Source organism: Urocitellus parryii, chromosome 7 (assembly GCF_045843805.1).
Source record: "Urocitellus parryii isolate mUroPar1 chromosome 7, mUroPar1.hap1, whole genome shotgun sequence".
Taxonomy (NCBI): Eukaryota; Metazoa; Chordata; class Mammalia; order Rodentia; family Sciuridae; genus Urocitellus; species Urocitellus parryii.
This window is the reverse complement of record NC_135537.1, coordinates 158,822,318-158,837,265: the sequence shown is the minus strand read 5'-3', so window position 1 is coordinate 158,837,265 and position 14,948 is coordinate 158,822,318. Positions and strand designations below refer to the sequence as shown.

General features: G+C 45.7%; 1 protein-coding gene across 1 annotated transcript in view; it reads right to left on the bottom strand.

Annotated features, from left to right (window-relative positions):
• Positions 1 to 14,678, bottom strand: part of Fam117a (family with sequence similarity 117 member A) — a 44,332-nt gene extending 29,654 nt beyond the window's left edge. The window contains exon 1 of the mRNA XM_026387037.2: positions 14,483 to 14,678. Coding sequence (XP_026242822.2) covers positions 14,483 to 14,678 — 196 coding nt within the window. The remainder of the gene's footprint in view (positions 1 to 14,482) is intronic.
• Between the last annotated feature and the right edge of the window lie 270 nt (positions 14,679 to 14,948).

The following is a 14,948-nucleotide window of genomic DNA, read 5'->3' as shown; positions in this document are numbered from 1 at the left end:
AAGGGGTAGCGCGCTCGCCTGGCATGTGTGCAGCCCGGGTTCGATCCTCAGCACCACATACTAACAAAGATGTTGTGTCCGTCGAGAACTAAAAAATAAATATTAAAAATTCTCTCTCTCTCTCTCTCTCTCTCTCTCTCTCTCTCCTCTCTCACTCTCTCTTTAAAAAAAAAACAAAACAACAACAACAACAAAAAAAAAACCTGAATGAGGGAGATTTAGAGTCTGCTCCTGAAAAGCATCAGGAAGAGATAAATTAAAAGTCCTCGGCCGTCTCAACATTCACCCAATGAAGCCAGGAGGTCACACTAGATAAGCCTGAGTCTCCTCTAATGTTACAATTCCCTAACTATTAAAGGATAAGTAAAGATGGCTACTGACCAATGCAGCTAAGGTGAAATCTCAGAGCTCATGCTATTCCAGGGGCAAGAAAAAAAAAAAAAGGCACGAAGTTAAAGGAAGGCTTGCCTTACCTAGGCTGCTCCAACAGCTGTGTTGTGAACTACCAGATGATCTCTCTCAGCTCCTCCCCTGAGCAGGAGAATATAAATAGTGCTCAATTTACCTGTGGCTAGCCACAAGCAGAAGACTTGGTCATGTGACTCGACAAGCTAGGAGTTAACCACCAAGCAGGCCTCAGAGCTCGGAGGGCAGGTTGGCCAGCTTGCTACCCAGCACTGGCTTGGACTATCAGGATCCTCTGCTCTTAACCTTGACTCTGATTTGATCTGCTCTGGGCTTGTGGGGGAGGGGATACATAAGGTTCAATAGATGCCTCAGGACCAGAAAGGTCACAAAGCCTGCTCTGCCTTTAGGGTCTAAGATCCTATTAGGGTTACTCTCCTCAACCATCACATCCTTGAAAACCTGTGTGAACCATCTTGTTCACTTTCACTGCTCTGAGTATCTACAGCCTCACTCAAGTTCTGCTCTACATCTCCAGCTATAAAGAGGAGAAGAGATCACCATATCCCACAGGGTGATTCCCTCCCCAGGCCTTGACCTTCAGAAACTGACCTTAAATCAGTGGCAAATTCTCATGCTATGCCCTAGCTGTGGAAAAACCCCAAAGTGTGCTGGGCAACATTCCAGGACAGCCCCTGCTCTGAAGCCCTGGTCTTGCAGTTGTTCAGATTTCCTAAGAGAGGCACAAAGGTTATGCGGTGCCTCCAGGGTAAACTAGTCTGAAAAACAAGATTAGGTGGCCCCTCCGGAAAGAATCTTGAAGGTATTACATTAGAAAGATTTTTTTTTTCCTACCCTCAACAGATGCCTGACTTCTGATGACTTCAACAGAGGGTCCCAACCTGGGTTACCTCCCTACATGTTCTTCCAGAGGCAGAGAAGGCACTGGAAGATAGTTATGCCATCTTTCCCTGCATATGATAGGCTTTGGGTCTGATCTAAAATCAGGAGCTGCTTCATGATAATATCATCTTTTATAATTTAGGTAAAGAAATGACTTTTTTCTCCGGATGCAAAAGGGAGAATTGGATCCAGGGAAATAATACGGGATGTTAATTACCAATATGTCTGAGTTGGAGATATAACTCAGTGGTAGAACACTTGCTTAGCATGCAAAGGTCCTGCACTCAATTCCCAGCACTACAAAAACAAAACAAAACCCAAAACAGAATGTCCTATCCAAGCCTCTTAAGAACTAGAACATAAAAGCTCAGTTGTCAGCTGAGTGTGGTGGCACACACCTATAATCCCAGTAACTTGGGAGGCTGAAGAAGGGGGATCACAAGTTCAAGGCCAGCCTAAGAATCTTAGCTAACTTAAAATAAAAAAATAAAAAGGGTTGAGGATGTGGCTCAGTAGTAGAGCACCCCTGGGTTCAATTCCAGTACAAAAAAAAAAAAACCTAAACAAAAACTCACTTGTCACAGTCCTTTCACTTGCACAGCAGCTCCAACAGACATCTAAGCTTCAGACAACCTCACAGGAATTTGGGAGCAGCCTTTTGACGCCCTCCTCCATCTTACCCTGATTCTGGTTGTCATCCACCTGGCACATACTCTGGGGTAGAACAGAGGCAGAATAGTCGGGGTTTAGAGAGAGGATGTCAAAGAATTGTAGGGGATAGTCTATATAACTTGACAACTGCCTGAGGACAAACAACCTGAGTGTATGAGCTGGGGTGATAATAATAGCAAATGCTCACTGATAAACTTCATGTAACTGCCTGGGCCCTTGAAAATCATCCTAAGGACAACTTTTAACCACAGCTAGATTAATCAAGTCTAGGGAAGCAGCAGGTAAGAATTTCACATAAAGGATGCACACTAAGGGGCTGGGGTTGTAGTTCAGTGGTAGAGCACTTGCCTCGCGTGCGTGAGGCACTGGGTTCGATTCTCAGCACCGCATATAAACAAATAAATAAATAAAGGTCCATTAATAAATAATAAAATATTTTTTTAAAAATATGCTCACTAGGGCTGGGGATGTGGCTCAAGTGGTAGCGTGCCCGTCTGGCATGCGCGCGGCCCGGGTTCGATCCTCAGCACCATATACAAACAAAGATGTTGTGTCCGCCGAGAACTAAAAAATAAATATTAAAATTCTCTCTCTCTCACTCCCCCCTCACTCTCTTTAAAAAAAAAAGAATGCTCACTAAAACAATTTTAAAAGAAAAAAAAAATATGCTCACTAAAACAATTTTCAGAAAGCATTTTTTTTTTCCTGTTAAGAAGTAAGACAGGGGGCTGGGGTTGTGGCTCCAAGGTAGAGCGCTCACCTAGCACGCATGAGGCACTGAGTTCAATCCTCAGCATGACATTAAAAAAAAATTAAAAAGTATTGTGTCAGGAGCTGGGGATATAGCTTAGTTGGTAGAGTGCTTGCCTTGCATGCACAAGGCCCTGGGTTCAATCCCCAATACCACAACAACAACAAAAAAAGTACTGTGTTTACCTACAACTAAAAATATATATATATTAAAAGAAAAAAAATAGTAGTAAGGTAGGGTCAGGTAGTGGGGTATACTTATAATCCCAGCTACTCAGGACCTGAGGCAGGAAGATCACAAATTCAAGGCCAAATAAGAAGAGCTGAGGGTGTAGCTCAGTGGTAGAGCACTTGCCAAGCTTTCATGAGGTCCTGGGTCTCATCTCTAGCACCACCAAAAAAAAAAAAAAAAAAAAAATCCATGATTTAAGGGCCTTCAAGGAGCACAGATACCCAACGTGTGGTTGAGCGTGAAAGAAGACACCATGCAGGGTCTACTTCCCTAACTCTGCCTGCCTAGCAATGATCCAGCTCCCCTTTGCCCCGCGATACAGGGAAGGTTCTCACTAAAAGTGAGCCATTCCTTATTGTACGAAGTCATAGTTCCCATCCCATTTGGGAAGATACACAGCACTGAACCACACAAACATCCTCCCCTGAAGTCCATGACATTTACAAGGCAGTGGGTATACCAACTAATGGCACCATAGCGGAGGAAAGCTGCCTGGCTTAGGCCCATAACCTGGCATCGCTTTCTAAACCAAATTCACTGCTTCCCCACTTAGAACTCTACTGGGTAAATGTGAAGTGGTATTACATTACTCCATGGCTCTGGTGCAGAAGAGCCTTCCAATTTCATGTAATTCAAGAAATGAAGAGTTGAGGAAGATCACGGTGAGAATGTGTAACCTTAGAGTAAGGAGGCGGTTCTCCCTAAAGGTACCTGGACATCCTGAACATGCTCCGTATTTCAGCACACTGCTGCAACCCTGCTGACTCCGCTGCTGGGTCCACGTGTAGCAGGGGCTGGGCACTCACAGGGCAGCAGGCACCCAGTCAGCTGTCAGAATCTGATGCCAACCCTGTCCAGTGTGAGAGGTAAGGCCCAGCTGCAGTCTCCTGAGAGGTGGCCTACTACAAGGTCCACACCTGGACCCAAACCCTGCCTCTACCTCAATGTGCTTCGTGAACTCAGATGAGTCACCTAACTTCTCTGGGTGTCAGTTGGTCCGTCTGTTAAATGGGGAAGAATAAGAGATGTTATAAGGATGTAGAAGAAAACTTCCATTCTAAAGATCTTCTGATAGACAAATCAGCCTAGCACAGTCATTTGTTAAACATTTTATTTGGAAATCATTTCAAATTTATAGATGCAAAGATAAGAATAGCAGACAGAGCACCCACACAATCTTTACCTAGATTTGCCTATCAACATTTGCTCCGTTTGTTTTACTGCTGGCTTTCTTTCACATGCACTTTTCTCTACACATGTGCTCACACACACATTCATGCCTGTCACCCACTCATTCACACACAAACACACATACACAAGCACTGTCCTTCCTGGGTTTTTGTGTGGTGTTCTGTTTGAAAAAAAAAAAATGGGAGCTATCAGAGGGTGGGAGGTCGGAGCTGAAGAGACAGCACTGGAGGCATCGCTGCTTGGTGATGGTTCCACAGTTCTGCTCCCCACCACCCCCCCGCAATGCACACTGCAAGCACTCAAGTATTTTGTAGTAGAGGCGAACTAGTACATGGAAGGGGACCAAAAGAGGTAAAAAAAGTTAAATAAAGTTGTTGGTTACTCTTTTTTTTTTTTTTAACAACAAAATCCACAAAAACAAAAACAACAAAAAAAAAACAACAACAAAGCATTTATATGAACCATGGAAAAATCTTTATTATATATACAGAAATGGTTTTGTAATATTTATTATCTTATGAGGCTGGAAAGTAACAGGGAAAGAAAAACTCCACACAAGCATGTGGGTATTAGAACATTAAAGTCTATACAAAATCTGGTTTGGAGAATTAGAGTTGCCCATAACCCTTTAGGGAGGGTTAGATACCTCTAAGAAGCAGGCCAGGCAATTCTCCCTAGTGCCAAGTCCCCAGACAGAGGTTTCTCCCAGAGTTCCATCCCTGTTGTCACCCTCACTGGGCTATATTGTGTATACATCCCCTACTCCCAGCTAACCTTAAGTGAGGAGAGGGAGACATGCTCAGGCATGTCAGACGTTCCCCCAGGCTCCCTTACCACCAAAGGGGAGTGGGTACACCAGGGATTCCCTTACATGGCACATTGCCACCCACTTGCACCTATATCCCACCATGAGAATGTACTACCCACATTTTTCCCAGATGCTCTTTTGGTTTCAGACTGTCACACATTAGAGAGATAGCCTCTCCTACTAGCTCCATCTCAGCATATGCCCCTGACAAGTTCCCAGCTCTGTAACCATGATCATGACCCCACAGAGGCAGGACACCCCATCTGCCTCTGGTGCCCTCTTTATGGTAGTGGCACATTCCACGTGGAAATTGCATCCTCAAACCAACTAGAAACCCTCAAAAGCCACACCACATCACATATGTAGTTATGCAGTCACCATCACCTTCCAATTATCTACATCTGTCTATACCTCACAGGGAAAGGAGGAATGTGGAAAGCCGGAGGGTGGATGGTCACTCTGGGGTGCTTTAGAAACAGACAACTTTGAAGCCCAATTTCCAATTCTTTTTTGGGTTGTCTAACAAATCAGTCTTTGCTCCTGGAATATAGGAAAACAATCAGCAGGGAAACAAAGGCCGGAGAAGTGCTAGGCAGGCAGCGGGATGCCCAATTGGGGTGAAATTTACAACAGATTCCCCATACATATGTGGGAAGAGCCCTTTGCTTAATAAAGCAAAAGGATTTTATCAGTCACATGGTCTTGGGCTTCAATTTCCTTATCTGCAACAAGGACACATTACCTGTATCAATAGGACAGTTGTGAGGATAAATGATAAAATATCTGAGTGCTGATTTTAAGAACCAAGAATGAAACACATGGAATACACTGTCAAAACTAAAGCTATCTACCCTGGATTCAATCCCCAGTACTGCAAGGAAAAAAAAAAAAAAACCCTAAAACTATCCATAGTCTGAAGAATACAGGTGAATTTTAGGGCCTTCCAGAGCTGGGATTCACAGACTTCTACAGAAGGAGCCATTTTAGTTTTCTGCTATGAACACAAAAGTACCCAGGATCAAGGTTCCACTGAGAAACCATCCAGGTGCTGCTTTCGGCTTTTAGATGTGTACATCCCTCTGTGGATGTAGTTCCACTGCCCTCCTTTCCCCACTCTCTCAATCCAGACTAGGCAATATTTACTGTGAAAGCCCTGGGTGGCATCCCCTCTATCATGCCACATGCTATCCACACCTGCCCCACCCCCAGTTTGTACGTCATATCTGATGGGCAGACAGACAATCCCCAAACGGGGGCTGTGCAGCAGGTTTCTGCCAGCCTGCAGCTGTGGGGCAGGGAATGCACGTGTTATCAGCAGTGGTTCTCTCAAAGCCTCAAAGCCGCGTGGGCGATCAAACAGGCATGGAGCACAAAAAACTCTTAAAAGGAAGGGAGTGTGGAGGAGGGAGGAGGAGGGAAGAGAAGGGAAGAGAAGCTGCCTATCCTCATAATCGCATTTTATTCTGTTCAAGTTACATTCAGCTGGGCAAGTTTATAAAGTCATTTTGACTAATTCACCAGACCCATGGCTGGCAACCTCAAAGGCAAAGGAACACAGACTGGGAAGGACAGTTATTTGGGGAATGATAATGAGCACCTCTTTCATGCTTTTTCCTATAGGTGGGTGCGGACAGGGAAGAGAAACAGCAGTCTCTGGTATCATAGAATGATGCCTGGCTTGGGAGAAGGGGCTTCTGGTCTATTCACACTTCAGAAGCCACCCTAGGGCCCACAGGTCATTCTGCTCCCTGGCCTAGGAGGTCAAAGATTTCAATTTTGTTGTCCTGCTTTTCCTTACTATGTGGTATTGCACGTCTATTCTTAGTAGTGCTTGGTACAATATACTAGGAGTGAAAGGATATACAGCATTTGTCTACAAAGCCCATCACCCATATCTACTTCTAAGGTTAAAGACAGGTGATCTGACTTTTTAACAAAAGCGTAACCAAACCCTACAAATTGGCTATTTCCAAAGATTAATGTGGTAACTGTCCAAACTCACCCTCTGGCTTTAAAATGTGTTGGGAAGAGAACCTACAACCCAACAACGACATCCATGGAAATGCCACGTCTTTGCCACCAGCTGGGCTTTAAGCCCAATGACAGAGATGAATAGGAGACCAGTGATTTAAAGAGAGAACACTAATGCATTGGGGGTGGGGCGTGCTTTGTAAGTTGCCAAACAGAGGTGTTACAGAGGGGAAGTGGTGTGTGGATACCAGAAGTGGGAAGACTATTACAATCGAGCCTGGGGGATGTGTGGCTCCCTCTCCTCACCCCATCCCCTTTCCAGCAACTCAATCCAACAAGTATTTATTGAGCATGACACTCCCCATCTGCCCTGGCCCTCCCTCTGCAAAAACACTCAAATCTGTTCAAGCTGCATGGTGAGTTCCATTGCACTTGAACTTGAAACATAAGGTGCCAACTTCTTAAAAAGGCAGCACACAATTTCCAAAATGGGGCAGAAGGAACTATAGAGGTTTTAAAAAGTTAAGAAACACAGCTGACCAGAAAACACTACTTCAATGTTTCATTTTCTTTCCTTTTTTTGGGGGGGTGGGGGGCCTCAAACCTAGGGCTTGGCATCTGCTCTACCACTAAGCTACACCCCAGTCCCAACAATGTCACTTTGAAAGGGAGAGAAGAAAGTTAAGAACTCAATTTAACTTTAGAGAGAATAACAACATTGGCCAATCAAAAAAGAAAGAAACAAACAAAAGCCTGCTCAAAACATTCCAGTAGTGCCGGGGCACAGTGGCACATGCCTGTTATCCCAGTGGCTTGGGAGGCTGAGACAGGAGAATTGTGAGTTCAAAGCCAGCCTCAGCAACTGCAAGGCGCTAAGCAACTCAGTGAGACCCTGTGTCTAAATAAAATACAAAAATAGGGCTGGGGATGTGGCTCAGGGGTTGAGTATCCCTGAATTCAATCCCCACTACCAAAAACCAAAAAACAAACATACAAAAACATTCCGGTCGTTCCCTAGCCTTACCACACAGTGAATATACACTAATTCTATGCCTCCTCCAGCTTGAATTTATATTTTATTCACTTGTAGATGTACTGGATCTGTTTTGGAGTTGTGTGTTGAATCCTACTTTTGGCCCCTAAGGACACAGGACCTTAGTACTCTTGCAGGTCTTCATTTAGGATCAGATAATAAAGGAATCCAAGTGGCAGAGCTGGTGGTAGACTAGGCAGACTGCTCCCTAACAAGCATGGCTCCCCTGGAAAAGTTACCCACCATGTGCAGGAAAGAGCTCAAGGTCAGAAAGGAGGCACCCCAAGGCATAACTCCACTGTGCCAAACCCTACCTATCCTGAGAAGCCATGCTAGGGCAACCCCAAGGAAAGAACACAGTCCTCAACTCCTAACACAGGCTGATTGCTTCAGAGCAGCCAAGTGCTCCCCACCTCTCCCCGTTTGATGAGGCAGCTAGAAATACAAACTTCTAAGGTGCGGGTAGGGCTGAGGCGAAGGCACTCCACCCACCCCCAGGGCCAGCTGTCTGGGGCTCCTGAGCAAACCCAAAGACCTGGGTGCCTAAACAGGGCAGAGTAAATGTCTGTACATGGCCTGAACTTTCAGTTCCAGGTCCCCCAGGGCTGGACTTGAAATTTTCCTATTATGAAATCTTTTGATAGCATTCTTTTAAGTTTATTAAAGCCACCCTTGATTGGCTGTGGTGCTCCCACACAGAAAAGTCAATTGAGGCTTATTTGGGCCTGAGGATAAACATTTAAAAGACTCCAAAGCTAGGCATTCAGCTTTGTCGTGACCCTAGAGGGAGAACACAGTGCCAGAAAACCAGGAGGTCTGAAGGGCACCAGGAGCTTGAGTCTGCTGTTCACAGTCAGCTGTACCAGAGCTTCCCACCACACAGCTGTGCCCAGGAACCATGGCCCTTTCATGAGCTCCACATGGCTGTGGAGGAAATGGAGCACAGATAATTTATAAACTTCAAATAGCATCCCAAACTTTCCTCTCTGACATCAGGATTTGTTTTTGACCTAACCATGTGAATAGATTTGGCTAATGTTTGGTTAATTCATACCCTGCAAACCAAATAATGGAATTCTCTATGAAGATGCAACTCAGCAGAGGAGAAAACTGACCAGATTTCCCACTCAGCCTTTCTTAGCTTCTACTTTCTCTTCCCTGCTCCCACTTTTAGGACAGAAAAAGGCAACTTCCATCTTGGAAGAGAGGAAAACTTATTAACCCTTAAAGAGACTGTCCACTCTCTAAATTAACTTGCTAATAGGCATTCACCTGTGCTCTGAACTGGAAAGGAAACACCAGTTTTCCCCTCCAGCCCTTCAAAGAACTTTACACTGCTCCTGGAATAAGAGTAAGCCCAGGTAAGCCAGTCAGAGCACTTGAACTAGTATCAAATAGCATTTTATATATGTGACAGTTTCTCTAAGAGCTCCAAAAAGCAGATCTGTCCCCAGAATATGAAGACTATGAAGTCTGAATCCTTTGGCAAAAAGGCTCTACTTGAGACTTCTAAGGACCTAGAGAAGGCCCCTCCACTTCTAAGGTCTTACCTAGAAGAGGATACTGCATATCTAACAGTTCCACCAAGGTCAAGGAATAATGGGGCCATGGAGCCCATCGTGCCATTCATTTTAAACTGAATTTAGCAGAGAATGCAGGCAGTGTTCTCTTGGCCACTGAAGCCCACCAACCACTTTGGCAACATTCCAATTAACCCCATCACCATGAAAGTTTGCAATCCTGCCTCAAATTTCCTAGAGACCCATATCTGGATGTCATTTTACCACTATACCCCACTGAGGTTTTCACCCCTCTACAACTGACCTCAAAGAGTTTAAGATCTTTTAGTTCTACATTATGTAAGTGGAGAACTTCCCATACCATCTAATCCCATGCTATTCAAAACAGTAGACCCACACTCCTTTAGGTACCAAAGAGACAGTTAGACAACAAATTTAAGATAACATTTAAGAGTCAGATGCTTTAGCAGTGCATTTTGCTGACCATGTTCCTGGCTCTGGCAAAGCTATCAAAAGCAGCAGTTAGCAGTGTCAGGCTAGGAAGAGCCTGGGGTTTTAATGATGCCCCAATAGAAGCTGCCTCAATCACAGGTTATAGGACAATTGTATTCCTAAAGGACTTTAACTGTACCCCTAAGCCTCATTATAGCAAGATGGCTCCTTGGCGTAGAAAGTTCCAACTCTATTATAATCTCCAGACTGTTTCTGACACCAGAGGCTGGAAAGACCACAGTTTGATGAGGGCTTTCTCTCCAGATCTCTAATTTGCAACCTCTTTGATATGGCTCCATACCTAGCTAAACACCCATTCCCCCAAAGGACTAACCTTTCAAAGCACTGCAAGAAAAAGGGCTTAATAATTACCAATAGCATTGCTAATAACAATGCTGCCTTATATTCATGAAGCAGCCATAATCAACATTTGATAAAAACTACCCTTCCTATGTCCCTGTAGGGAAGCCAGTATTTTAGGGCAACCATGACTACTGCCAGCTCTCAATGATCTGTTCAAAAAACTGAAAGGTAATGAGAAAAATTCAAAACAGAAGATATGCCTAAAGTAATTTCCATCTGATTTTAAAATGTGTTCACTGCAATTTGAGTTGTTAGATTGAGAAGAGGGGGACCTAGGGAGGAGGGGGAACAAATTTGCCTAACAGTTAAGCTTTTATGTATATTCAAATTAGCTATGTCTACTGAACACATGTCACCTGACAGCAGTGGGGGTGGGCAGTCTGGATTCATATGTGCTGATCTTCCACAAAGACTGAGAACTGACTGGAAACAGATGGTCCCCTTTCCCAGGATGGGGATGTAGCTCAGTGGTAGAGTGCTTGCCTAGCACATGCCAGGCCCTGGGTTGGATCCCCAGCACCAGTGGGATGTGGGGGGATGGTCCCCTTTCCTCTAAAATACTAGCAGGGATATAGGCTTATTAGTTACTTTCTTTAACCTCAGGGTTTTCTGAGGAGGTATATATTACACACATTTAAACTGCTCTTTATGTAAGAATAATGGTCAGGTATATTACTTAGGACAAGGGTCGGCAAACCTGTAAACTGCCACACAGTGAGTATTTTAGGCTTTGTGGGTAGTTTCTATCACAACTACTCAATGCTGCCACTGACAACATGAAAACAGCCACAGATCATACCTAAAGGAAGAGTGTGGTTGTGTTCTAATAAAACTTTATTTACAAAAACATGTAGCATGTAGCCTACAGGCTGTAACAAGCTACTGGTTTTAAGAAGGTTCTGGTGGATAGAGAAGGTTCCAAGGCAACATTTGGCTTCAGCCAGTTAGCCCCAGAAGAGAAATAATTAGCAAAGTTTGATTAAACATTATCTTCATGGGGTTGCAGCTGTAGCTCAGGGGTACAGTGCTTGCCTAGCATGCACCTAGGCTCTTGTTTCCATCCCAGGACTATAAAAACAAAACAGAAACCCATTATCTTCATTCTAGGGCTAAAGAGACAGAAATACCAAATAGAATAGGTAAGACTGAAACCCAGAAAAATCCACCTCTCAGCCCTGATCATCAGTGGTCCTGGAAGAACCAGTCAGCAGCCTCTAACTGACCTAAGACACAAAAGAGAATTTAAGGGGCAAGTACAGTAAGAAATTTATTTTGGGTTTCTATTACCCACTAGTGGTTTCTTAGGTTTGACCCTCATTTTTCTTTTCACTTTCTTAGCCTTCCTCTCTCATAGCCCAGACTCATAAAAATGAAGTCATTCCTCGCTTTATGAAGATGTCTCTTGTGGATAAATGGTTGCAGAAGGTAAATTCCACTCCTCACGCCACAACCCTTTTTACAAGATCTAATATATCTTGTCAAGAACACAGTAGGGTGTGCAGTGTGGAGATAACTGCACAGCCTGAATGTTACATCATTTTGGGATGAGAAACAGAAACAGTGACGACACTTGATTGTTCCTGAAACCTAGTCCCAGCTCATATGCCTTTTTAAACAGTTGGGTTTCGGAGCCCTGTTTAGAAAGCTCATTTTAAAAGATGAGGGAATAAAAACACACAAGGAGCCCTGAAATTCTGAAACCTGCAGTACTGGTTTCAGACCAACCTAGGTTTGCTCTTTGAAGCCTGAAAAGGCAATGGGCTCTGGCCAACAGTGCTCTCACCTTGGCTCTGCCAAGGGAATAAGCAGCAGCAAACATTTCTTAATAGAACCTTCTGTGTGTCAGTCACTATTCTAAGTACTTTATGAACTCATTTGATTCTTAGGATGTAGATATTATTACCCACAGATAAGGAAACTGAGGCACAGAAATTAACCAACTTTCTCTAGCCACAGCTAGTAAAACCTGGATTCAAAACCCAGGCATTCTGATTCTCAACACCAAGGGATTTTCCTCCATCATGTATCTCTTACTGACCTAGAGGGAACCACCCCTGCCACTTCCCAAAGCAATGGAATGAAAACAACCTTCAACACGGAGGCTAAAGTTAACATGCAGAAGATCTGATGTGCCAGGTACATTCCTCTAATGCCTGGCCACAAAGAAGTCCACAGGCTCAGGCTAGTCTTTCCCTCTACTTTTTTCTTTCTCCTACCTTACTGCAGATAATCCCACCACCCACTAGGTAAATGTCTTATTAGTACCTCTGGGACATTAACAGGTGGAGAAACCATCAGCCTAATACATAACAAGAGATCTTTCGATTTGCCCTAAGGTACCTGACAAGCTATGCTGAGTTCTAGCTTCCTGTGTTTTATTAGTACCTTAGGACCCCTGATGTTACAAAAGAAGCAAGCCATGTAAAGAATTTAGGCATCCAAACCTACACTCTTCCCCTCTGCAGATCATCCACCACTGTTTTTCCTTTTAATGTTAGCTCTAATTGGAGTCACAAAATAACTGCTCTCAAAATATGATTGCTAATCAATTTCTACAGCACAGGCAAGCCATCTGTTGTTGATTTCTATTAAAAGTGACTAAGGTTCTGGTGCTTGTTGTTCCACTAACTTCCCATGGTTTTAAGGAAGCCCAAACAAAACCAACAGGTTTGTAGTCTTGTGGTTTGCTTTATAGCTCATGATAGGCATGAGTTGTCTGGGCATTGCCTTCTTTTACACCACCAGATTCTACAATTACTTTTATTACTCTGTCACCATCTTGCTACCAGATTTGACCACGTTTCTATGTTCTGAGATGTGATGCTAACACAGTGAGGTCCAAATAGATTTGGGGATTTTCTACCTCACAGACTTGATTAATCTCCTTTTCTACCAAGTAAGGCACGGTAACAGCTATACTTTATGGATGGGAATGTGCAGCAACTAAGCTTTGTAATCACCAAAAGCTCAAGAGATTCTGGTTTAGAGCATGTCATTAACTGTTAAGATGGCAGGAACCATGACTTTCATACATTTGGTACAGACTCAGGCTTTGGAAGTGTGCAATGAATGATCTTTTCACATCTGGTGTGAATCAAATGCAAGCCTCACTTTCAACTTATTGCCAACCTCCTCATGCAAGTAGGTTCCTTTTCCGTTCCTAAGTGCCTGCATTTGTGGGTCCCGTCACAGCTTTGAGTGTGAAAGCAAAGTTAAACTTGCTCCTCCCTAGTTTCCCCACACCCACATCAAGCTGCTATTAAGAAACTGTTTCGGTGAAGTTCAGAAAGTGGGGTATTTGCCACAGCGTACTTGAATGTAGCCCTCACCCCACTGCCACGTTGGCCGGCAATGCTCTGGACAAAACCACCTGGTTGGGGGGATGGGCAAACTCCCCGGGGTTCTACACACATGCACACTCTACACGGGATGGTTGGAATGAGACAGCCATATCAAGCAGGTCAATGATCTGGGAACAACTTCCAGACCACACTAAGAGGAATGTAGGGAGAACTGAGCGATTGCACTGCAGTAAAAGCCGTTAAACTAACTTATTCCAAAGGATTGAAACTAAATCAGCTCCCGGAGGTGGCAAAAAGGAAAGCGCACGTGAATGCGTGGAGAAAAGATTCAGAGCTGTAGAGAGGGATGCTGGGGCCAAACTCAAGCTGGAGAAGTAACACATGGCTCCACCGGGCTCTACACTACGCCCCTCCCCCTCCCCCTCCCCGTGCAGACGTCCAGCGCCCACCGGCTCCTAGCTCCCAGCGCAGCCCTCCGCACAGGGCGCTCCCATCACTCGTCATTCCTCACACCTCGCTCCCACTCCCTGCATCTTCCACTCACCCCCATACGACACCTCTGCCCACTTTTCGGTTACGCCCCCAAACCAGCCTCTATCTGCCAGGTCCCTCCCCTCACCTCCTGGGCCAGATTCCCTGCACACACGGTCCCGGCGCTGCACCCCAGGTTCACAGCTCCTCGTTCTCTCTCCCTTCTCCCTCGCAGACTTTATGTGCTCCCGTTTCTCTTCCCTACTCCTCTTCCACTTCCCCCTCACACTTCTCCCCGTGCCCCTCCCCCCACCGTGCGCCCCCTCCCCCAACGGCGCCTCCCCAGCACCCGCTCCAGGCCCGGCTCACCTGCGTGGCCACCCCCGTCCCGGCGCTGATGCGGCTGCTGCAGCTGGAAGGGGACTGTGGCCCTGAGCGGCTGCAGCCCGGCCCGGGAGGAGCCGGCGGGGACTGGTGGAGAGCAGCCCCGCCGGAGCCCCCCGGCCCCTCCGCGCCCGGGTCCCCAGGCACCTCCGCCTCTGCCGCCCGCTGCGGCCCCTGCCATCGCCCGCCCAGCCGCCCGCCTGCCTCGGCCCCAGAGCGAGCCCCGCACAGCCCCCCAACCCCCGCGGCCGCTGCTTATCTGCCCTACGGGGCGGAGACCGGCCCCCAGAGCTCGGAGCTCTAATTGGCGTTCAGAACCCCAGACCTCCCCTCTCAACCAATCCACAGCGGCCTCTTCCTTTGACAAGGCTGATTGGTCGCTGTGCCTAGCGATCCAAACCAAGACCCCACCCTCACCCCACCCTCTCCTGCTTTCCTCTGTCCGAGAGGC